General features: G+C 43.9%; 1 protein-coding gene across 1 annotated transcript in view; it reads left to right on the plus strand.

Annotated features, from left to right (window-relative positions):
* Positions 1–24,782, plus strand: part of LOC124776545 — a 149,739-nt gene that overhangs the window by 43,948 nt on the left and 81,009 nt on the right. The window contains exon 3 of the mRNA XM_047251580.1: positions 3,468–3,558. Coding sequence (XP_047107536.1) covers positions 3,468–3,558 — 91 coding nt within the window. The remainder of the gene's footprint in view (positions 1–3,467; positions 3,559–24,782) is intronic.

Raw genomic sequence — 24,782 nt, forward strand, 5'->3', positions numbered from 1 at the left:
TGATGATTAGGACAACACAACACCCAGTCCCTGAGCGGAGAAAATCTCCGACCCAGCCGGGAATCGAACCCGGGCCCTTAGAATTGACGGTCTGTAGCGCTCACCACTCAGCTACCAGGGGCGGACGCTAGAAGACTTCACTGTATAGTATTTACTGCCAGTAACTTGTGTCACAGGTCGTCCAAAGTAAATTGTAGGATATCTGTCCATTTGTATGTGATAGAGAGAGCTTTCCTGCAGTTATTCACCCTGTCGCTACCTCTCTTTGGTTTCCAAAGAGTCTGCAAGATATACGACGCTCCCCTTCTTTGCAAGAGAGTTGCGAACAGTGCACCAAAGTGTTACGGTGGTGTTGACCCCGTTGCAGACTGCAGACGTGCAAAAGACTCGAAGTGACGTCAGGTCTATAGGTGGGTAATATACCATTTAATCTAAGTATCATACAAGAGTCTTCTTGCATTTGCAGGATTACAAATTTGGACACTTCCCATAAAGACAATGCTTGGCCTATAGCAGCCCCAATGTGGTGATCAAAACACAGGCACTTTCTCCGGTCTTTGTGCTCGGATGGTACATCGAAGGCCAACGTCTGGCAACTCCAGCATTAAATTCTAATGTCTCACAAGCCGTCGCGGTTCTCGAGTATTTTGAATCATTCTTAGCAGTTTTCGCTGGTCTCTACCTTGATGCTGGCGTGATACTTGGCTTATGTGTCCACCATTTCCTTTCATACGTGACACTGTGGATTCAGAAATGTAGAGCAACTGGGGAGGATGCGTTCGTTCGTAAGCTGTAGAAAGGCGAAGCCCAACACTTCGACTGTTCTTTGCCATTTGAACTGTGCTACCTTTCGCAGCCTAAGTACCTTCACGTGTCCTCTGCGTCTTTCCTACTTCATTATTATTAAAAGTCAACTATCCTGATGCCTTTACTTTGGTGGTCGTGGTTTGTGCTGAGACACATACGTGTAGCTTTCGGATACAAGCGGGAACTGATGCCACCATTTTTCTTTTCCTTACGATGAAAATTCCGAACTCGCATTTCTCCGAGTCGCAGGCTTCAGTACAAGCGAGTTAGCGACCGTGGCTATTTTGAGACACATTCGGTTACTTTCTATTGAGGAGTAATTCATTTGTGAAAGAACTTCCGTGTCTAGCTAATCATGGCGAACTAAATGCAATTATACAACCAGTGAAAGGCATTGTGGACAGTATACAGTTTTTAGACGTAAAGCTTGTCTGTCTTCCAAAAGTGTTTTTCAAATAGGCGGACTGTAACTATACTTCTCGTTTTGTTTCTTTGTCGTTTTGCGTCAAGCTCATTCTCTGATGAATGAAGTCTTTGTTAAATGTCTGGTTGTAGATATGACAACAGCATATCATTTAATTAGACGAATTGAAAGCTCATGACTGCAGCAATATCTCTACTTACAGTCACTTCGTAAAATTTCGTGCTGCGATGAAGAAAAATATTATCTCTGACCTTTGCTACGCAAGTGTTGTTACTGTAAGATAAGAAATAAGTTTTATCAAATACAGAGTTAACTGTCTTGAATGGCGATGCTGCAGTTAAAAATGGGTCAAATGGCTCTGAGCACTATGGGACTTAACATCTGTGGCCATCAGTCCCCTAGAACTTAGAACTACTTAAACCTAACTAACCGAAGGACAGCACACACATCCATGCCCGAGGCAGGATTCGGACCTGCGACCGTAGCGGTCACGCGGTTCCAGACTGAAGATGCTGCAGTTAAAGTGAAATTTAGAAGAACGATTTTCAGTTCAATAGTCTGTTACGTGTCGATGTATAACAGTTCCTCTGTTCCTTGGAATTATAATTATTCTTTGTATCATGGTGTCGACGTGACTTCTGCTGTTCGAAGAACCACGCCGACATGCAGGTGTTACAAAAACACTTCCAAGGTAATTAATTTTAGATGACTGTTTACAGATATTACACTTCATTTGCGTTTCTCATAACATACTGACGTTAGTGACTGTACACATGACTGTTCCCGACGGCTAAGGAAAATACATAACTTCACTCATTAACAGACTATACTTTTCAAGTCAGTTAAACAACCAACAATGATAGCTAAGTTTCTCTTGATAGACTATGTGTTGCCAGATTCTAAGTTTATAGACCGGTCGAGACCAAAGGGAAAACGAATGAGCGCAGTCAGTCTGAAGCGAAGTATCTCGTAAAAAATCATTGGTAACTTGGTGCTGTCAGTTAATTGTTGGTAAATGAAATTATCCATTGTGCTGTTTCTCGTATTAAAACTTATATTCGTATTATTTTTGTTACATTTAAGGCTCTACAGCAATTTAGAGCGCGTCCCCTAATGTCACTATAGTACTTGGTTCGCTTTCAAAGTATTATCCGTTCATAAGTATTTTACGGCTGAATTCCACTATTAATGTTTGCCCAGATGGTAATTTCCAAGAACGTTTGCCTATCGAAGCGGCGGGCTCCAAACGGTCGATATCGAACGTGAGATTCTAAATCGATCACGCCACCGTGTCCTCTGCGACGCTACACTACAAGCAATTCAAGTGTTGCTACTGTGTGCGGAACTCAACTGTTCTTATTTTCCTGGCCTCTGTGTTTTTGGGAGAAAACGGAACTTAATGAGTCGGAACAATCTCGAAATTACCAGTATAACAGCAAGTTACTTGAAGGCAGCGGACATAAATCTCTGACGCAGGAAATATTGAGTAGAGCATCGAATTTATAACTCTAGAAGGACCTGTTTTTGTGAAAAGACCAGAACGACCAGAATGCAAATCGTGGAATAGCAAGGAATATATAATTACTTCGGCGACTCACGCAGTAAATGTTATAGAACTGTCTATATGTTCACTACGACCACTCATTCTGGCTACCGTGAACCGGGATGTTTATTTCAACATTCTCGGGTAACAAGCGTGGTCCTTTCTTCTACGTCTTCGTAATGAGTGTCCTGTGGACACTTCCGTCTTCGAAGATGAAAAAAGCAGGGTTATCGGAGCTGCACGCCTACGTTCGTAGTTTGACCCGACCAGCCCGCCAAGTCACACGATCTGAATATAATAGAAAATATCTGGGGCTATTTGGAACAGCTGATGAAGCGTAGCTTACACGATACAAACATCAATGAGTAGCTTGAGGTATATATGGCATACCTGAAAAATCTTGTGGACCTTTCCCATTGCCGAACTGTGGCCAGTGTCAGGTCTAGCGGTGGTGTTACACAGTTTTATTGTGATATCTTCTGGGGGGGTGACTAAATTGTTCGTACGCCATGCTTGCTATATCGTTGGCATGAAGGGTTATAGGACCGCTCACAGATCTATCGACAGAAGCCTTATCGTAATACACTGATTTAGAAATAAAGTGCATTATGAAGAAATTCTGATAGATAGTAATAATTGCATAGGCGAATCATTGTGTATTTTCTCTGCTAATAGGGTGGTTCTGTGTTGTAGGATGGAAGATTCGATGCGGAGCATGCTGCAGTACAAGGCACGCAGCGAGCAGCTGAAGCAGGAGAAGACGAGCCTCACCGTGGCGTACGAGGTAAGCATTCTCCTCGCACTGCGTTGTTTGCTTGTTCGAAGGTTTGCCCTAACTTTGCAGACGCGCACAGTGTGTATCAACACGGTAAGTTCACCCCAGGAACTAATCAAGGGCGTACTCAGCGAGGGGCACGGAATGGCAGCTGCCTCCCTCACTCCTCCGCCCTCCCCCCCCCCCCCCCCCCCCACATTTTCTTACAAAAAAGGTTATGATCGCGAACCGAGCTTACATCCTGCCCCGACTCACAGACGGACGTATCAGTTCAGTATCAGTCTGAAGAAAACAAAACATGTAATGGGTAATGACTTCCTTAGTAGCAAGTGTATTCAGCGCCATTTGTCATGAAATCTCAAAATCATTTCCCGTTAACTCTATTTTCCTTGCAACAGAAAATGTCCGATGTCTCTCTCCTGAAAGATTGCAGTAGCATTTTACGTTCAGTACACCGTGTTTTTGTGTTAACCAGTTGTGACCAAAGTTACAAAAAATGTGGATATGAAAAGAATTGACAGCAAAATAATACGTACTAATCTCATATAAGCTACTCTCTCCGTTACGTAAATTGTAGATAATAGATACGTGCTGTAAAGTGGTGACATTAGTATGTCTGGTGACTGACAAATACAGTTCTGAGTTTTATTTTGAAGACACTACGCTTCGTTTCCTCCCAATCTTCCCACTTTCACGAAACATGTATGAGCTGGCCCCCTCTATAGCTCGGATCCTAGGTACGCCCTTGGGAATGTTTCCTAACACACAGAGAGTAGTCTGCGAGTCTGCTCTGTACTCGGAGTACCGAATGACGCGATGCAGTGGTTAAGATGCTGGACGTGGTTTATTGTGAAGATGGGTTCAAATCGCTCTGTGGAAATCCAGCGTTAAGTCTTAACTTAGTTCTCCCAATTAATGCTATTGGTGAATCGTGGTCACCCGTTGTTCGATACCCGCGTCATTGCAGGAGAAGAGACCTGGTGCCACCAATGCCATCGGGAGACCAATCGCCATTCAGTGTCATGGTGTTCATTGTCTTCCCTACCCCTCAAAAAGTGATCTGATGAAACTCAAGACGATGTTGATCTCCTGTTTCGACAGCATGTGCTTGATCCAACGTAAATTTCTACCCAGCGGAGGCGGGGAAGACGATGAACACCTTTCCGTTGACTGTCGCTTGGTTTCCTGCCGTTGGTGGTACCAGGTCTCATCTCCCGCAATGATACGGATACCTAACAAAGCTTGACCACGGTGCCCCGAGCGATTCCACAACAGGCGTACGATGGCAGTTCCCAGCAGCTTTACAACCGATGTCAGAAGCGTGTTGTAGCTTATGGCGATTACTTTGAAGGTCAGTAAGGATATTTTGTTTGTAACTCTTGTTTTCTTTATTTTATGATACTATTCACCGACTTTCCAGGCGCACCTTCTAGAAGTATGCGAAATAAAGGACCTAAATCACAGACTATTGCCGAAATCACAAACAGACAAAGACCAAATTTGCGGCAAGTTCGGAACACCGTCATCGATTAAAAAAAAAAAAAAAGGTTCAAATGGCTCTGAGCACTATCGGACTTAACATCTGAGGTCGTCAGTCCCCTAGAACTTAGAACTACTTAAACCTAACTAACCTAAGGACATCACACACATCCATGCCAGAGGCAGGATTCGAATCTGCGACCGTAGCGGTCGCGCGGTTCCAGACTGAAGCGCCTAGAGGCGCTCGGTCACAGCGGCCGGCTACTGATAAATTTGCGTTGTATTAACTATGTTGTTTGAAGTTACATCCTTTAAATAAAGTTTGTATCCCCTGTCTTTTGCGTTGTGTTAACGTACCGCTGCATTGCCTCTGCGACGTGGCTATCGACGACGTTGGCGGCGCAGTGTTTCTGTGTACAAGTCTTTGAAAGCAATAGACACTGACTTGGCTGGACAATTCAATAAGCAGCAGCTTATTGGTGGCCCAAATGTGTTTCGTGGACTAAGAATGCAGTTCACGTGTGATGTTTCTGCTGTGTTTGGAGGCAGTACATGGCTAACCTTGGCTGTTGTATGGGGGAATCATGCTGACTACGGTGGCCTTGAAGCTTTCCCTGATGGAAACATCTTGGCTTGGAATTCATGGAGTATAGCCGAGAGTACAGGTCTACTGGCTACGGTTTCCCTCGTAGTAAATGGTTTCTCATCAACTCTCACCTCTCAATTACGCGTGTCTTCATGAGCGCTGCTCGGGCTACGTATCTGGAATGCCTTTCTGCATTTCTCGAGTGAGGCGAGGTCGTTATTGAAAGGGCCCACCCGAGGTGTTGTTGAGCTAGCTAATATCCGTGCTGTAGAACTGCCATTAGTTGCTGTTCCGGAACAGCGTCTCTCTGAGCAATGAGCTTATCCAATCAGCGTCGGTTATTAAGCCCTCACAGTGCACTTCTCCCACAGCTTCCGACGGGAGGGTGGGAGTCCGTGTTAGCCTGAAGGGGGCGAAGCAACCTCGCCCGGTCGTCCGGTTTGCAGTTTTTGATGATGCAGGGAATGCGATACGGTACTACATACTACTTTCGTTTTAATTCTGATGAAGGCCGAAGCCGATAAAATTGTATAAGGTGCTTAAACGAAATTGCTATAGAGACTGGACAGTGGTTAAAGAGGTAATAAGATCGATGAACTTCACATGGAATATTTATTCTGCATTGTCATCGGGATAGCGCTTTTAGAGCAGTACACGTCAAAACTAAGTCTTCGTCAGTTCTTCAGAGAAGTTCGGCTCACAGCCATTTCTTAGGAGCGCTGATACTGATGATTATTACAAACGACATCGTATTATATTTTTCATTGTTGCCAGAGGAATTCAGATCATCATAACTTGCATACAGTTCGCGTCTCAGTACCTTCACTAATTATTTTTGTACTACATGCTTATCTACATTATGCTGGAAACTTTTATGTGTAGCACCGATAAAGGATAGCAAATCAGTGCTTAGTTGAATGGCACTTTTTCTGCAACATTCGAGCTATATCAGACACTGACTTTATGATGCCTGAAGCTGCTTATCGTTCTTATTCAGCGTCTCACTACGTTTTCCTATACAGAATGCACTGCTCCGATGGACAACGCTTACAATTGATCTTCACCTAAAATTAGAAGATAACTATCTCCAGAGGCAAATGATATATTCCTGTGTCTGTGGATCTGTACCATTTTGAAGCAGTGCTTAACTAATGATGCATTTCAAACACGACTATTGTAAACCTAAAGGAGCTGTCTCCGAAATTTTATGAGTGTGCGTTTATTTTGTTTCTGAGGCTGCTGGACGTTTTCATAATGCCAGCACTGCCTTATTTATGGCCAAGGAGAAAGAGACGGCGATAGAAACGGCGCGCGCTCCGAGGTTCCGTAGAAATTCGGATTACACACTACGGCTCAAAATCTGGTCAAGTGAGCGGAAGTGCCCACATCGATGCAGCAGATATGCAGTATGGATGATACAAACTTCCACCGGTAGTGGTAATAACTACAATAGAGCTGCAAACAATCTTGGAAGTGCTTAAACAAGCAAAAAACGCGTCAGAAGATGCAATGGTCGTATTGTTCTACTCCAGGCAGCCTTGTCCCTGCTGAACAACTGCTGAAGCATAATCATAATAATACTCGTATGTGGATTATTTCGAAACTCACAAGGTAAACTGTAAGCTACGTCCGCGGTTTGCAGTAAATGTTTCCGCCACTTACCCATAGGCTGTGCTGACGGCACCGCAGACCTAGCCCTGGCAGCCACGACGCAGATGGAGCTACTGTACGTGAGACACTCCTTGCCTGTTAACTGCCGTCCTGTTCGTGTATCGTAATAAGAAATCATCAGAAATATACATAGGTATCCACTTGAATTAAAATTAAAATAATAACTAAAATCTCTGGCACGTGGTGACAGGAAGTGTAATGAAACATCCCAAAACAAAGGCTTTGTAATATATTGTCCTTGAACATTCCAGATGTCAAATGGTTCAAATGGCTCTGAGCAGTATGGGACTTAACTTCTGAGGATATCACACACATCCATGCCCGAGGCAGGATTCGAACCTGCTACAGGAGCGGTCGCGCGGTTCCAGACTGTAGCGCCTAGAACCGCACGGCTACCATTCCAGATGTCAAATCGAGCTTCAAGATTAATATTTATCTTGAACAAGAAAGTTTATTTAACAGTCACGCGTGGTCAGTATTCGTTGTGGAGTTACGGTCAGAGAAGATAAAATAGAAGGGTGTCACCTGAGACTCGGCGGCACGTATACATTTTTTCCCACGAGGACGACCGTCAAACTGGTTTTCGTAACGTACTTATTCCAGTGGAATTGGCGCTAGACCCATCAGTATGAAGAAAGACAGTCATCGGTGTGGGGTTGTCATTGAAATTTTTGGAGTAAGAAGTGTCTTACAATCCATAAGACATAGGCAGTGCAGTTAGCCTACAATTGAATAAAATACAGTGGTGCAACTACTCGTCATACATGTGAGATCGTATCAACAACATTGCGTAAGACATAAAACAATCCTGGAAAAGTTTTAATTAAAACCAGTAGTTCGTGTGAAGCAGGATGAATAGGGCAAAGATATCGTTAGAGTTTAACGGCCCTTTGACATAAACTACTGTATTTAGAGACAGAACAGTAATCATTTGAAATAGGTGGATAGGTGAAGGAAACAGCCTTTGCCTATTTGAAGAAAAATCTAACGAGGAAGCGTGTGACCTCGAAGGTTCAGAACTGCACGAAAATGTGCTTAGAATACAACTCTCTCGTCCCAAAACAGGATGTATGAACCATTCTTATACAAGATGCAGCTCTTGTCTGCTAATGTCATGCAACGGTCGCAAGACGATAGCAAGATCGTACTCTGTCAGGATTTTACGCTCAAAATGTTGCCAAGGAAACCAGGAAATATGGACTACCTCTTAATGTGTCTTCTTTAGATAGTACGAATTCTACATGAGAAGGATCGTTGATTTTGTGAGACTGCAGTGTGAAGAACCACAATTAAAATTACACGTTCGTTATTTCCTCATCAAACTATACTCTCTGCTACACAATCTTCCCGGGTTCGATTCCCGGCGGGGTCAGGGATTTTCTCTGCCTCGTGATGACTGGGTGTTGTGTGATGTCCTTAGGTTAGTTAGGTTTAAGTAGTTCTAAGTTCTAGGGGACTGATGACCATAGATGTTAAGTCCCATAGTGCTCAGAGCCATTTGAACCATTTTGCTACACAATCAGTTTTTTGCACCGAAGTACGAGCCTATGTTACAGTATGCCTGGCAAAAAACAGGTTACGAAAATGTGTTGAATGTGGAAAGGAGGGATTAGGCAGATGTGCACAATGTCTTGTTTCACATCGTTTTGACCACTTCACTGAAATCCCATACCTGCCCTTTGAAAACTTAGTAGCTTTGCGTTGCAATCAGGTCAGTAAAAAAGTTTGTTGCTTAGCTAGCATAATTATTTCAAGCAGAGGGAAGTAAAGCAGAAAGTCGTAACAGTTAAATATGTCTGTCTTTAGTCCTGTTGTATGAACACTTTGTTTCTTCTTGTTATCTGAGGTCCTCTTTTAGACCCTAAGTAGGTGATACTTCAAGTGTATCTCGTAGCAAGACGCTCAGTTTTGCATGCGGACGGCTCATAACACGAGCGATTTATATTCTAAGCTTATTTTCGTGCGGTTCTAAGCGTTTGAGGTGACGCACTTCACTCGTAGGCATCGTCTGAAACAAAAACAACTTCGAATGAATAGCCAGGGATTTGAACCTAGCTTTCCTTTTTTGCTTGGGTGTTTTTTTTCTTTAAACTTAATATGTATATATGTCGTGTGACGAGGGCCTCCCGTCGGGTAGACCGTACACCTGGTGCAAGTCTTCCGATTTGACACCACTTCAGCGACCTGCGCGTCGATGGGGATGAAAGGACGATGATTAGGACAACACAACACCCAGTCTCTGAGCGGAGAAAATCTCCAAGCCAGCCGGGAATCGAACCCGGGTCCTTTGAATTGACAGTCTGTCGCGCTGACCACTCAGCTACCGGGGGCGGACTTTGAACTTTATAACTTACCAGTTATTTGTTGTAAAGAAAAGAGTCTGAACCACTGACAGAGACTACGATATGAAAATTCATGTACCAGTTAATGATTGCTGGAACTGTATCGTGGCGTAGATATGGGAAAGTGCTGTCAACAACTTTGTTTGGAAAAAAACAGCGTTTTGCGTTTTAATGGCTGAAATGGCTCTAAGCACTATGGGACTTAACATCTGAGATCATCAGTCCCCTAGACTTAGAACTACTTAAACCTAACTAACCTAAGGACATCACACAGGTCCATGCCCGAGACAGGATTCGAACCTGCGACCGTAGCAGCAGCGCGCTTCCGGACTGAAGTGCCTAGAACCGCTCGGCCATAGAGGCCGACTGTGTTTAAATAAAATACACTAATAAGGCAGCAGATTCGTTTGAATATCCGCAAAAATAATATGCCATTACGACAGTAGTATCCACGTAGGAGAAGGGGCAAGGTAGCTCATTACCTTCGAAATTGCTTTTGTGTCCAGTTAGGACTACATTAACGTTCGGTCCCGCACCGTTAATTGGTAAGGAGACGGCGATAGGCGAGACGTTGCGGGAATATCGCCATAAACGACTGGCGCGGGCTCTGCGCAATTAGGCTGTGCCGCCCCCACCTCGCTAAGCGGTAATAATCGATGGGGGCTGCCGGGGGCAGGGATTCCCGCTGAGCATCGGCGTTGCCAAGCCAAGCCAAGCCAAGCCGGGTTGTGCCGCAGCCGGAGGGCGATGGGCGACAGGCGCCGCACCGCTACCATCACGACAGGACACGACGCACCGACCACTGTTCTTTTCCTAGAAGGCACAGTCAGACAATACAGAAACGCTACTCAGGCAGCTGCACCTTTGAGAGTCTACTGTAGGTATTGTTTAAGAAGATATTGTTCGAGATTACACTGCTAAAGGGGCGAGTTAGAGGACGGAAGACTATCTTGAAACTATGTCGCTATAAAGGAAATTTTGAAGCTGCTGTTGTTGTGGTCTTCAGTCCTGAGACTGGTTTGAGGCAGCTCTTCATGCCACTCTACCCTGTGCAAGCCTCTTCATCTCCCAGTACCTACTGCAGCCTACATCCTTCTGAATCTGCTTAGTGTATTCATCTCTTGGTCTCCCTCTACGATTTTTACCCTCCACGCTGCCCTCCAGTACTAAATTCGTGATCTCTTGATGCCTCAGAACATGTCCTACCAACCGATCCCTTCTTCTAGCCACGTTGTGTCACAAACTCCTCTTCTCTCCAATTCTATTCAATACCTCCTCATTAGTTATGTGATCTACCCATCTAATCTTCAGCATTCTTCTGTAGCACTTGTTTTCTGTCTCATCGTTTATCAATGGGCAAAAGAGAGCGAGTGTTTAATGTTAACCTGCAATAGGAATACAAATTTCTGAAAGTATGTAATGACAGTAACAATAAACATCTTTATTGGGCTCTATGTGCTGGAGAATTGTTTGTTTCGCATAAAGGTAGAGATAATACTGAAGACCACGTGAAAACAGCTAAATATAGGAATGCTATTAATGCTACTGCTTCACCAAACATAAGAGATTTTTTTAAAGCTAGTGAAAAATACGACTGAATAAACTGTTAAGACTTTCAAGTAATTGAAAAAAATATGTCCTTCCGATTAACAACATTGTGCTTATTTATCTGCGAATCCAAATATTTGCGCAAGGCTTTAGCGTGCCGTGTGCATTTCGAACAACAGAATGTAATTATCATTTTCCCCTAAATGTGTCTTTCAGCTGCGTAAATGTTAGCATTTTTCTAATTGGATTTAGATATAATTCCTTTGTTTCTGTTACCGAGTGGGGAAGCAGCCCTTCTGGCCCATATTCTCCACACCAGGATAAGATACTGTGAGTTCATCACTCAATATATTTCGTACATTGTTTCCCTTACCAACCCCCCCCCCCCCACCCCCAAATATCAAACATACTTTTACACTCACTATCTTGTACATCAGGTTAAAGATGGAGATCTAAAGAGAAGCGGCCTACACTTTTATGCGGTGTACTGACTGCCTCTCTCCTGGGCCTTGGTACTAAAATGTGAATCGTCACTTGATTAATCATGATAACATGTATTACACACATGGTTCTGATTTTACGTGAGCACTCATTCAAGCTGTTTTAATGTTATGACCAACACTTAAGTTAGTGGAAAGTGTGTATTGATGGCGGCAATAGTGTCAGAAAACGAATACAAAAATATGGTGTTCGATATCTTCTCAGTCATAGGATTTTCTGGCTCTCAGACTGCAAAAAATTAAAGTTGCACTGTGTTTCGGAATACACGCTGAAAATTGGGCCACCCAGTAACTGGATGACATCCCAGTTGGAAGGCAGAGCACATACCTTTAGTCGGGCTACAGCTAGTGAAATGCTATCGTGTTCAAATCATGCAGCACATGATACCTGTTTTACATTTATTCAGTTATAATTAATGCACAGCTAATTTCTTTGCAAACGGAAGCCTTTCAGGATTGTTTTATTTATATAAGGTTTTGAGGGCCGTACGTCGCTTTGTTAACCGATCTAAAATGAACTAAAATAGGTCAGCTCTATTTTTTTTGTAACTAAAGATTCTGCATTATTAGTCATGCCATGTTTCCACTCTAGAACAGCACCGGATTAAGAACTAAACTAAAACATTGTTTGAATACGTTCTTTAATGCCTATGTATTGTGACGTTTTCCATATATAACGGCGTTCTTCACTATTTCCGATATTAAGACGAAGTATGAAATCTGAAAGGCCTGCATAATTGTAATTTAAAAAAAATCGTTAATTTATGTACTCATGTTGCACCATATTGCTAAAAATTTCGAGAGATTGGTATCTGACATTCAGGTATTTGTTTTGGGAACGCAGTTTCAGTTTCATGTGTTTCAAGCTCTAGTTAGAAAACACTTCATTACGTTTGGTGCACGGAGCTTTCCTTTCATTCTTCGCCACAACAGATAAATTAAATATAGAATAACTCTTGTTGTGAGTGAATAGTGGCTGTTCTGTGTCGCACTAGCTGCTCTGTATCTACTGCGACATCGAGGACACACGTCCACTGTCTGATTGTATCACAGTAGTTTTACGTTCCACTGGCAGTTTTGACATCAACATACTTGTTGTATACGCGAGCAATTTTTACTTCTGCAGTCTATTCCAAATAAACTGTTCGAAAGAAAATGTATACATCAACGTTCGCGGACTCCTTAGAAACGAATGTGGTTGATGCTGATTTTCTTACACACGATTCAAGGGATGATTTTTTCCTCAAATGCGTACACAACACTCATACGATGTACATGTTGATAAAGCACAAAAGGTCAAAAAAAGGGTTATAAATACTGTGTTGATAAAGCACAAAATGTCAAAGATTTATCACAAACCAAATTAGAAAACACACGCACACACACACACACACACACACACACACACACACACACACACACACACACACACACACAACGAGAGAGAGAGAGAGATAGAGAGAGAGAGAGAGAGAAGAGGGGGGAGGAGGGTGGGAGAGAGGGGGGAGGCACTTTCCACGCTGTCATTCAATATTTTATTTGAAATACATCGACTAGCATCATCTTGCGTCTGTTTTTGGTGTAATGTTATATGTGGAGAGCTAAATCAACGTGGACTAATATAATAAGAACGAAGGCAAGTCGGAATGCGTTGAACGGTACCATATACATAATGACGTTTCATGTAACTCGTTGAAGACTACTGTGAGTGGCAAAAAGTCGATGAACTTACTGTTTTCACAATGAAACTTTCACTCCACAGCGAAGTACTCGCTGTGGCGGAGCGAGATTGGAACACAGAATGTTGACTTTCGCGGACAATATTCTTAGCAACTGATCTATTCAGGCACTACCCGCCCTCGCAGTTAAAAAAAAAAATGGTTCAAATGGCTCTGAGCACTATGGGACTCAACATCTTAGGTCATAAGTCCCCTAGAACTTAGAACTACTTAAACCTAACTAACCTAAGGACATCACACACACCCATGCCCGAGGCAGGATTCGAACCTGCGACCGTAGCGGTCCCGCGGTTCCGGACTGCAGCGCCAGAACCGCACGGCCACCGCGGCCGGCACTCCTCGCAGTTCACTTGTGCCAATACCTCCCTCCTGCTTCCCAAGGTTCACGGCGGAACTGTTGCATATCTTGTAAGAGACAGGGAATAGTACCCGAGTGATCTAGTCTATCCGTCTGAGCTTACAGATCTGCTGCTGTACGTTTCTCCAGCCAAAAGATTAGGTATTCGAATATGTTTTCGAAAATAGTCCACCATAAAATAGCCTAAAACGAGATTAAAAATGACTTAGATCATCTGGCGTCTATACAGGATGGTCGGAAACAATCTGTAAAGCTTGTAAGGATGTTGCAGGATGGGTAGTGCTGGGAAACAATTGTTAAGGAAAAAATCTATACGTTTCATCGTTTCCTAGTTATCTAGCATTGAAGTGAGCCAGTCAGGCCGTTGTGCTCACAAATTCGAGGGACACGCCAGATACAATTAGTGCCAGCTATTCTAAGAGCAAGTGAAACCGCACGAGACTGCTCAACCTTTGGCTTGAGTTCGAAACTTAGTAGCGCCTCACGTCCAACTTTTGTGTCGTTCCCTTGTTCGGTTTTAAGAAACCAAACGAAGAACACGTTTGGCGACAGCGTCTCTGGCGGGCCACTTCAAAATGCGCGCGCAACGCCCTGAGTGGCTAGCTTAAATGCTAATTAACTCATAAACGGCGCAACGTATCGACTTTTTTGGTAATAATTGTTGCTCAACACAACCTACCCTGCAACACCCTGGCAAGGTTTCCACACTGTTTTTGACCACCCTGTACAGCACGGACGTCGCGAGTACGCTAAGTGTACGATTGTGTGTATGGTAGGACGGTTATGAAAGCGAAGAACAGAGGCGGCTAAATCTTTGTGCAGGGATATTCGTTATGTGTAACTCGTTGTTTAACACATTTCATTGTAATAAGAGTGGTGTAATAAGAATGATGTAGTAAGAGTGATAATTTTCTCGGAGATTTATTGTCGTATTCGTGACAGTCAACCTATTTTGTAGTGTGTTAAATTGGTTTCTATTGAAACAGACTATCTTATGCACTGACGAACGAGTCTTTTTACTTGGTTTATTTTAGCCGTACTCATATTTATTTCTCTTGGATGTTATAGAAACGGTTTTTTGGTCGTTATTCAAGTGATTTACGATATCCAATTACGTCTAGATCTAAGGGGAAAATATGAACATGAATCAGTTGTAATGTTAGGAGGTTAATCGTGCAACATTTGTATTATAATTTGTGGTTAATTTTTTTTTTTTAAAGGGACGTTAAAAAATCTGAGAATTTTTAACCGGAGCTAAAAGTAAAGTGTAGGAATGGTTAGCGTTAGACAGGAGCATGGCAGCATGCCTTTAAGACTCATTAAAATTTATTTTGACAGAAGACCAGGGCGTATATTTTATCTAAAATTAATCCATGTCAATAAAATCAACTTTTTCGTTAATTGTTGCGGTAAATATGGATCTCTCTATAATAGCCACAGCGAAAGGGAGTGAAATAGAAACCTTGGAATGAGTTTGTAACATAGGTAATGTCTTAAGAAGTGTTGTTTTCATAATGAATTAACACCTTGACACCTCGCTGGAAATTGTTAATGATGGAATTGCAGCAATTCCTTCCTCAGTATCGTCTGATTTTTATAAAATTCTAGGAACATCTCGTTCTTACTCTCTTATCGATCTGAGTTGTAATTTTCATCTATCTCAGGAATTAATATTTTTTCTATTGATATGCATCCCGCTCCTTACTTGGTAAATCATCAGTCTTACGACTAGTTTAACGTTATGCGTAACAGTCCTGTGCTGATACTCGTATCTTACATCTGCATGCTTCCTATACAACGTGTCCTTTTTTGCAAAATTTGACCCGACAACTTGTGGCTCCTGCTGCTCTTCTGCCAAACTAACTAGTTTCGGAAACCTTAAGCGACGACATACTTAACAGCCCATTCTTCAGATAAGGGTTTCCATTCTCATTTTGTCGCCTATATGTCTGGTATATCTTCATTTCGTACAATGTCAACTTAATTTTTAGTATCCCACTGTAGCAGTACATTAGCTGCTAGGACATGAAGGGTTGGCAACCCTTAGTCTCAGTTTACTCTTGTTACTTATTCCACCCAGATTTCCCAGTCGGAGCTGAATACAGTATTTCGAATTCCAATGAAACAAGACACAGAAAAGAACGCGGAAGGATAAGTTCACTTTTCTTGGGATTTATTTTGACAGATTTTGACAGTTTCCTTTCTATAGGCCTTTATTAGCATCAGTATTAAATTTTCGATACCTGAACTAAAATCGTAAACACGCGAATTAATAATGAAACGAACAAAACTTCAGCGTTGTTCGCTGTACCCGAACCGCAGGGCACGAGCTGCGTTTTAAGTATATGGTACATATGGAAATGAGAAGGGTGGGTTTTTGGTTGAGCATCCATGGACCTGAAAGCGTAAAGAAATTTGTTCTAGAACTTTCCAAAATTTAAATGAGAAGATTTTGAAGATGTTCAAAACATACTGCAATGAACGTTACTAACTACAAAGAGAAAGGAAAACGTAAAACGAGAAAGAATACGTCGCTGGACCTGCCCCAGACCTAGATTTCTGAATTTCTTTCCCACTCGGCTTCGCTGCCTCGGCGCCGTAGCGTCGGTGTGGGGCTGCAGGCAGGGCTCGTTTGGCCGTTAGCTGGACGCGGCAACCTCGCTCCCTTGCTTACAAACAAGGGTACGTCCCGACCCTCGCAGCGCAGGCCGGCCACAATTTGCATGACGCCTGTCTGCTACCTCTTGTCGCTATTGGCCACGCGTTCGAGTGCTTTGGAAACGGCTGTGTCAGTGGCTCGTCTCCAGGGTTGACAGTGGGTCACCTATGGAGACAGCTGTGGTCTTGATGATGCCTTGACGGGGATAAACGTTATCAGACTGCGCCAAACTCAGGAACGTTGTATCCTACGGCAAAGTCAATGCGTCACAATTGCCATCAGTCACCTCTTAGAAATACCTGGGTGTAACAGTTTGTAAGGATGTGAAATGGACTGCTCACGTAGATTCAGTCGCAGATAAGACAGATCGCAGACTTCGAATCATTGGCGGGATAAAGGGACAAATGCAGTTTTCAAAAATCAAATGGCTCTGAGCACTATGGGACTTAACATCTGTGGTCATCAGTCCCCTAGAACTTAGAACTACTTAAACCTAACCAACCTAAGGACACCACACACATCCATGCCCGAGGCAGGATTCGAACCTGCGACCGTAGCGGTCCCGCGGTTCCAGACTGAAGCGCCTAGAACCGCACGGCCACATCGGCCGGCTGCAGTTTTCAAAGGAAACTACTTGCGAATCACTTGTGCGTACCATCTTAGAATACTGCTCACATGCCTGGGACCCATACCAAACAGGTCTAACACAGAATAATAAATACATACAGAAAAGGGCGACACAGATAATCGTAAACTTGTTTGAATCTCGAGTGAGTATATCCGATATGGTTGTAAATCTGAATTGGCAGATGCTTGAAGATAGACGCCAATAATCCAGCAAAACCCTATTTACAAAGTTTCAGGTAGCGGTATTAAGTGAAATACCCCCCCCCCCCCACCTCTCCCCTTCGTATCACTCACGTAGGAAGAGATCCTGTGGCACAATGCTAAAACCCCTCTGCCCTGCACACTTCACAAAATATGTGTATACATAGATGTTTCATCCGACGACAGTTCCTGCTGCTGTCGTACTTTCCCCGTTATGATGGTACAGTGTGTAGCAAACGGAGCTCGAGTTACCAGGTGGACGATTGAAATTGGTGTTACATGTTGTGTTCCACAGCCTTCAAGTATTTAAGGGAAGACACTTTAAAAGTGAACAAAAGCTTCTATCTGAATCTTTCTATCAATTCCACAGCTAGTTTCGATCGATACCTGCATACTTGGTTTCATTCAGAATTCCACTATACCATATTATTCGCCTCTATTTTGGCTACAAAACCCTATTTTCAACATAATTTCCTTTCAATACGACGGCCTTGCGCCATCCTTCTGGGAGGGCCTGTATGCCCGCATGTATCACTCTCCTGGTCGACGTTGGAACCACCGTCTTGCGGCATGAATACCCCCCCACCCCCCCAATTACCCTCGTACTGTTTCCTGCGGAGTGCATATTTCATTGGGCCAAACAGAAGTAAATCGGAAGGTACGAGATCTAAGCTGTAGGTTGGATGAGGAATAATAGTCCAATGAAGTTTTGTGAATTCCTCTCGGGAACGCTGACGTGTGTGAGGCTTTGCGTTGTCATGGAGAAGGAGAAATTCCCTTGCTTTTTTTTCCAATTTTCCCAATATTGCAGGAGTCACATCTATGTGCGGCCGGTTGGCACATGGGACATCGGACAGATTTGCCGCAACCTTGTTGAGATGATGACAGACGTGTCGCCCAACGACTCGCTGTGCTTTTGTTCACTGCCAGGACTCCGTAGATATTTCGCCTATGAATATCTGCGGTGCTCTGGTTTTCCGCCAAAAGAAACTCAATGACAACTCTCTGCTTGGGACGCACTTTCGTTACAGACGCCAATTTGACTGCTATTTATCGCGCAGCCACCTATCGGAACTTCGTAAAACTATAGGGCTGAAGCGGGAATATTCCACAATGTTCCACAACAAATTCCTAACTCTTTTGCAGCCGAAATTGGCCGATAAAAATTACTTTCTGACCGTCCCTCGTATGATAAGATACATATACACAAAATACCTTTATGCAGTCACCAAATACAGAGTCCAACGGGTGCAAGTGCAGATATTTTTATACGTAATACCTTAGTATGTACACACACCAGTGTGCTGCTGGTTTTTTCTCTATGTCAGACAGTCTTTCTCCAAACACATAACATAATGTAGAGGTAGATAATTCACTGTCTGATGTTTTCTGCATGATTGTAACTGCACCACTAAGTGGACTATGCCTGTCAGTATAGACTAACAATTTTGCTTCCAAGCATCCACATTTCAACTACTTACCTACTACCCAGGAGCAAATAAACATTAATTGCTTGCTCTTGCCACACGTACTTGGAGGTACTAATCAACTTAAAAATGTATGACTTCTAATAGCTATAATCATTAGTCTGCAAGTGACATAAATACTGATGTAATGTTGTTCACTACGCGGTCCTCAGCCACCAACAGCAATATCCGCACTTGTGCGCGTTACACCCTGCATGCTTGCTAAGGAAAATAAGGACCAGACTAATGTACAATAGAACCAGGCATGCAAGATGCGAAGCATGCCTTCAGAAATGGAGAACTGTACTCAAGATCGAACAGTAGATCTCATTATTAGTGAATGCCCAATCAGATTATTTCAAAGGGATCTGAACGAAGGCCTCTAAAAAGCTATTGCAAGGTTGAGTTCCGTGCCGTAGACTTCTGACGCCTTGGAATATCCACTCTCGGAATTTGAGAGCAAAAATTTTCGTGACACTCGACCTCTTTCTAATCGCTTGTCCCACTGGACTTGTTGTAATGTCTGTGACACTCTCCCACTAAATAATAAATAGACCTGTGATGAAGAGAGAGAGAGAGAGAGAGAGGGAGAGAGAACGAGGACGGAAGAGGAATGGGGAGAACTGGTAACAGATACCTATTCTAGATGTGTAGGGCACTTACAGTCCACTGGTTTCTTAAAATAATTTCTCACTTACACTGGCCATAGACAGCTGCTACAGTTACAAGCTTCTGTATTCTCAACACATCTTCCGACCGACATACTGTCAGTCTGTGTGTTGTATTTATTGTTTATTTAACTTGACCAGATTAGGGCCTTCCAGGAGTAACACATGCAAACACAGACACATACACTTACAATAATTCGCATACGATAATAATAATAACTGACATTAATAATAATAATAATAATAATAATAATATAACAATAATAAGTAGAATCAAGGATAACAATAATATTGATTAGCTTAGCTCAAATGAGGCCGTGTTTAGTATCATTTGAAACAGAAGAGATAATGAAAGAGAAGAAAAATAAATGACAGTGACTATGTCTGTTAAGAAATAACAATCTTTAAATAGAGGACTGCATGGCAAGGGCGATGGTTGGTTGGTTGGTTGGTTGGTTGGTTGGTTGATTGGTTTGGGGTATAAAGGGACCAAACTGCAGCTTCATCAGTCCCTTTTCCCTGACGCAAGCAAGGCTCAAGGTACAAAAACACCCAAAGTACGTTTGAGAAGTGAAAGGGAGAGAAGGAATCGGGGACCACATCTAAAAAGTAAACGAATGGAACGAATAAAAAATAAGACAAAAGAAAACGGGGAAAACGAACACCACAAGGAAAATTAGAAGGTATTAAAACCATAGAGCAGATGGTCTGGGCTGGCTGATCACAATAATAAAAGAGGATGAACCAGCCACTCTGTAACACATTAAAATGTCCATCCCAAAATGACAACGCGAGATGAACACATGTAGGGAAAAGACGACCACCAAGACAAACAAATGCAAAGAAAGTGCGACAGAATTAAAACGGAGGGAGGGTGGTGGCCTCTGAGAGAAGACTAAATGCCCACCCTTAGATGGTACGATAAAAACCCCCATCATGAATAAAACGTAACACTAAATCTGCTGTTGAGGCATTGTCGCCCAACAACGAATGTAGGGTGCTGCGAAAGTTAAAAGTCCGCCGCAGAGGGGCTAAAAGTGGGCATTGGAGCACGATGTGGACGACAGTCATATGTGAGCCACAGTGACACCGACGTGGGTCATCGCGGAGGAGGTAGCCATGTGTTAGCCACGTAAGGCCAATGCGGAGCCGGCAGAAAACCACAGAGTCCCTGCGAGAGGCCCACATGGAGGACTTCCACACATTCGTAGTCTCCTTAATGGCACGCATTATGTTGGGCATACTGGGATTATACCATTCCGTCTCCAAAAGCTGGAAAGCCTTGCGGCGTAATAATGATCGCAGGTCAGTTACGGGGATGCCGATCTCTAGAAACGGTTTCTTTGTTGCGACTGGACCGTTCCAGGGCATAGATGGACTCTTGGATGGTCGCTTCCAAAGGAAGGCGGGGGTAGCACTGGTCGATAGTTTGTTGGCTGCTCAAGGAGTCAGTACAGACAAGAAACGACTCACCAGGCATAGGCGGATGTCAACTCTGCCGTGAAAACACTGCAGCCATCTGGCAAGGAGTGCTCGTCAATATGTTCTCCAGGAGCATACGCGAAACTAACGTGACCATCAGCCATCGAGCCGTCGGTGTAAACCACTTCATGGCTCCGGTACATGTCAAGAATCGAGAGGAAGTGACAGCGGGGAGCCGCGGGGTTAACTGAGTCCTTAGGACCATGGGAAAGGTCTAGGCGAAGCTTCGGCCTGGGTGGTGTACACCATGGAGGTGTACGTGAATGGACCTCGAGTATAGGTGGTAAAGACAAGGACTCCACTTCAGACAGAAGAGATCGGACGCCAACCGCAATCGTAAGCCCTGACCTGGGCTTCCGATGCGGGAGATGAACCGCCATAGGTGGGAAAAGGAAATGGTAATTCGGATGCTCAGGAGAATACGAACGTGTGCAACGTAACTGGCGAGAAATTGTGGTCGCCTAAACTTCAGTTGAGGGACTCCGGCCTCCACCAGGACGCTGGTCAGCGGACTCGTCCAAAAAGCTCCCGTTGTCAGTCTAATTCCACAGTGGTGCACTAGGTCGAGTAAACGCAACGCTGAGGGCGCTGCCAAACCATAAACCGGACTCCCATAGTCAAGGCGGGATTGGACAAGGGCTCTGTAGAGCTTTAGCAGCGTAGAGCGATCTGCACCCCAGTTGGTGTTGCTTAGGCATCGGAGGGCATTGAGGTGCCGCCAGCACTTTCGCTTAAGCTGACGAAGGTGAGGAAGCCAAGTCAACCGGGCTTCGAAAACCAGTCCTAAGAATCGATATGTCTCCACTACAGTGAGTGGATCGTCATTAAGGTAAAGATCTCGTTCCGGATGAACGATACGACGCCGACAGAAGTGCATGACACACGACTTTGCGGCTGAAAACTGGAAGCCGTGGGCTAAAGCCCATGACTGCGCCTTGTGAATGGCTTCCTGCAGGCGCCGTTCAGCAGCACCAGTACTGGAGGAGCAGTAAGAATGCAGAAGTCGTCTGCATACAGAGAAGGCGAGACGGACGGCCGACAGCTGCTGCTAGACAGTTAATGGCCACTAAAAATAGAGATACACTCAATACAGAGCCCTGCGAGACCTAATTCTCATGGACATGGGGGGAACTATGGGAGGCACCGACTTGATGTACGGAGCGATAGAAAATTGTGGAAAGATATGATGTCGCCAGGTCGTGTCGTAAGCTTTTCGTAAATTAAAAAAGACGGCAACCAGGTGTTGGCGTCTGGATAAGGCTGTTCGGATGGCAGACTTGAGGGCCACAAGATTATCAGTGATAGAGCGACCCTGGCGGAAACCGCCGTGGCATGGAGCCAGTAGGCCACGTGACTCCAGGATCCAACACAACCGCGACTTACTATACGTGCTAACTGATTACAAATAACGTTAGTGAGGCTGATGGGTCGATAGCTATCCACAACAAGCGGGTATTTGCCGGGTTTGTGCACTGGAATGAAGGGAGATGGTAAAGTGGAGGGAGTAGGGTGGGGGAGGGGGGTGGAGTGTTGACGAGAGTGAGCTGCGCACAAGTACAGGGTGGTTATCATTAAACTTTTGTACTTGAGAGAGCTCCCGTGAAAATGGAGTGATCGTAGTATGATGAAACTTCGTGGAAACATTAAGTAAGGACACGTGGAAGAAAAATAAACTACTGAAAGAAACACATTTCAATTTCCACATGAGACGATAACATTTTTAAATGAGATAACCATGTTTACGTTCCAGATTAGAAACGTTGCTCAACGTGACGACCGTCTTGCATCCACGACAGCCTGAAACCGCACTAAAAATATCATTCCACAGTTCTTCGCAGCACGTACCGAAAACGGTGGACCGTGGAGTGTTTAGCTGTTGTGACAGTTCGTGAACTGCTTGAAGATTGCACATCGCGTCCAGCATTTTCAGCCATGCCAACAGTAACTTCTGCAACAATTTGTGGGGCAAATAGTCGTTGGCCTCTCCAAATCGCCGGCGACTTCGAACTTCCGAATCATGTTCTTCAGCTCCGGAGCGCAAAGAGGACCTCTACGCATTCCTCTGATGCACTGATGCTGGCGAAGAGCACAGCACTGTTGCTGTTGTTTTGATAAAACAGTTTTACGAGTAAAGCCCTGCTCACCCACTGTGACTGCAACTGTAATGCAATCGCTAATTCGCCGTACTCGTACGGAGCACCTAACGGCAATTCATGACATCTACATCTACATCTACATCTATACTCCGCGAGCCACCTTACGGTGTGTGGCGGAGGGTACTTATTGTACCACTATCTGATCCCCCCTTCCCTGTTCCATTCACGAATTGTGCGTGGGAAGAACGACTGCTTGTAAGTCTCCGTATTTGCTCTAATTTCTCGGATCTTTTCGTTGTGATCATTACGCGAGATATATGTGGGCGGTAGTAATATGTTGCCCATCTCTTCCCGGAATGTGCTCTCTCGTAATTTCGATAATAAACCTCTCCGTATTGCGTAACGCCTTTCTTGAAGTGTCCGCCACTGGAGCTTGTTCAGCATCTCCGTAACGCTCTCGCGCTGACTAAATGTCCCCATGACGAATCGCGCTGCTTTTCGCTGGATCATGTCTATCTCTTCTATTAATCCAACCTGGTAAGGGTCCCATACTGATGAGCAATACTCAAGAATCGGACGAACAAGCGTTTTGTAAGCTACTTCTTTCGTCGATGAGTCACATTTTCTTAGAATTCTTCCTATGAATCTCAACCTGGCGCCTGCTTTTCCCACTATTTGTTTTATGTGATCATTCCACTTCAGATCGCTCCGGATAGTAACTCCTAAGTATTTTACGGTCGTTACCGCTTCCAATGATTTACCACCTATGGCATAATCGTACTGGAATGGATTTCTGCCCCTATGTATGCGCATTATATTACATTTATCTACGTTTAGGGAAAGCTGCCAGCTGTCGCACCATGCATTAATCCTCTGCAGGTCTTCCTGGAGTACGTACGAGTCTTCTGATGTTGCTACTTTCTTGTAGACAACCGTGTCATCTGCAAATAGCCTCACGGAGCTACCGATGTTGTCAACTAAGTCATTTATGTATATTGTAAACAATAAAGGTCCTATCACGCTTCCTTGCGGTACTCCCGAAATTACCTCTACATCTGCAGATTTTGAACCGTTAAGAATGACATGTTGTGTTCTTTCTTCTAGGAAATCCTGAATCCAATCACAAACCTGGTCCGATATTCCGTAAGCTCGTATTTTTTTCACTAAACGTAAGTGCGGAACCGTATCAAATGCCTTCCTGAAGTCCAGGAATACGGCATCAATCTGCTCGCCAGTGTCTACGGCACTGTGAATTTCTTGGACAAATAGGGCGAGCTGAGTTTCACATGATCTCTGTTTGCGGAATCCATGTTGGTTATGATGAAGGAGATTTGTATTATCTAAGAACGTCATAATACGAGAACACAAAACATGTTCCATTATTCTACAACAGATTGACGTAAGCGAAATAGGCCTATAATTATTCGCATCTGATTTATGACCCTTCTTGAAAATGGGAACGACCTGCGCTTTCTTCCAGTCGCTAGGTACTTTACGTTCTTCCAGCGATCTACGATAAATTGCTGATAGAAAGGGGGCAAGTTCTTTAGCATAATCACTGTAGAATCTTAAGGGTATCTCGTCTGGTCCGGATGCTTTTCCGCTACTAAGTGATAGCAGTTGTTTTTCAATTCCGATATCGTTTATTTCAATATTTTCCATTTTGGCGTCCGTGCGACGGCTGAAGTCAGGGACCGTGTTACGATTTTCCGCAGTGAAACAGTTTCGGAACACTGAATTCAGTATTTCTGCCTTTCTTCGGTCGTCCTCTGTTTCGGTGCCATCGTGGTCAACGAGTGACTGAATAGGGG

Source organism: Schistocerca piceifrons, chromosome 1 (assembly GCF_021461385.2).
Source record: "Schistocerca piceifrons isolate TAMUIC-IGC-003096 chromosome 1, iqSchPice1.1, whole genome shotgun sequence".
NCBI lineage: Eukaryota > Metazoa > Arthropoda > Insecta > Orthoptera > Acrididae > Schistocerca > Schistocerca piceifrons.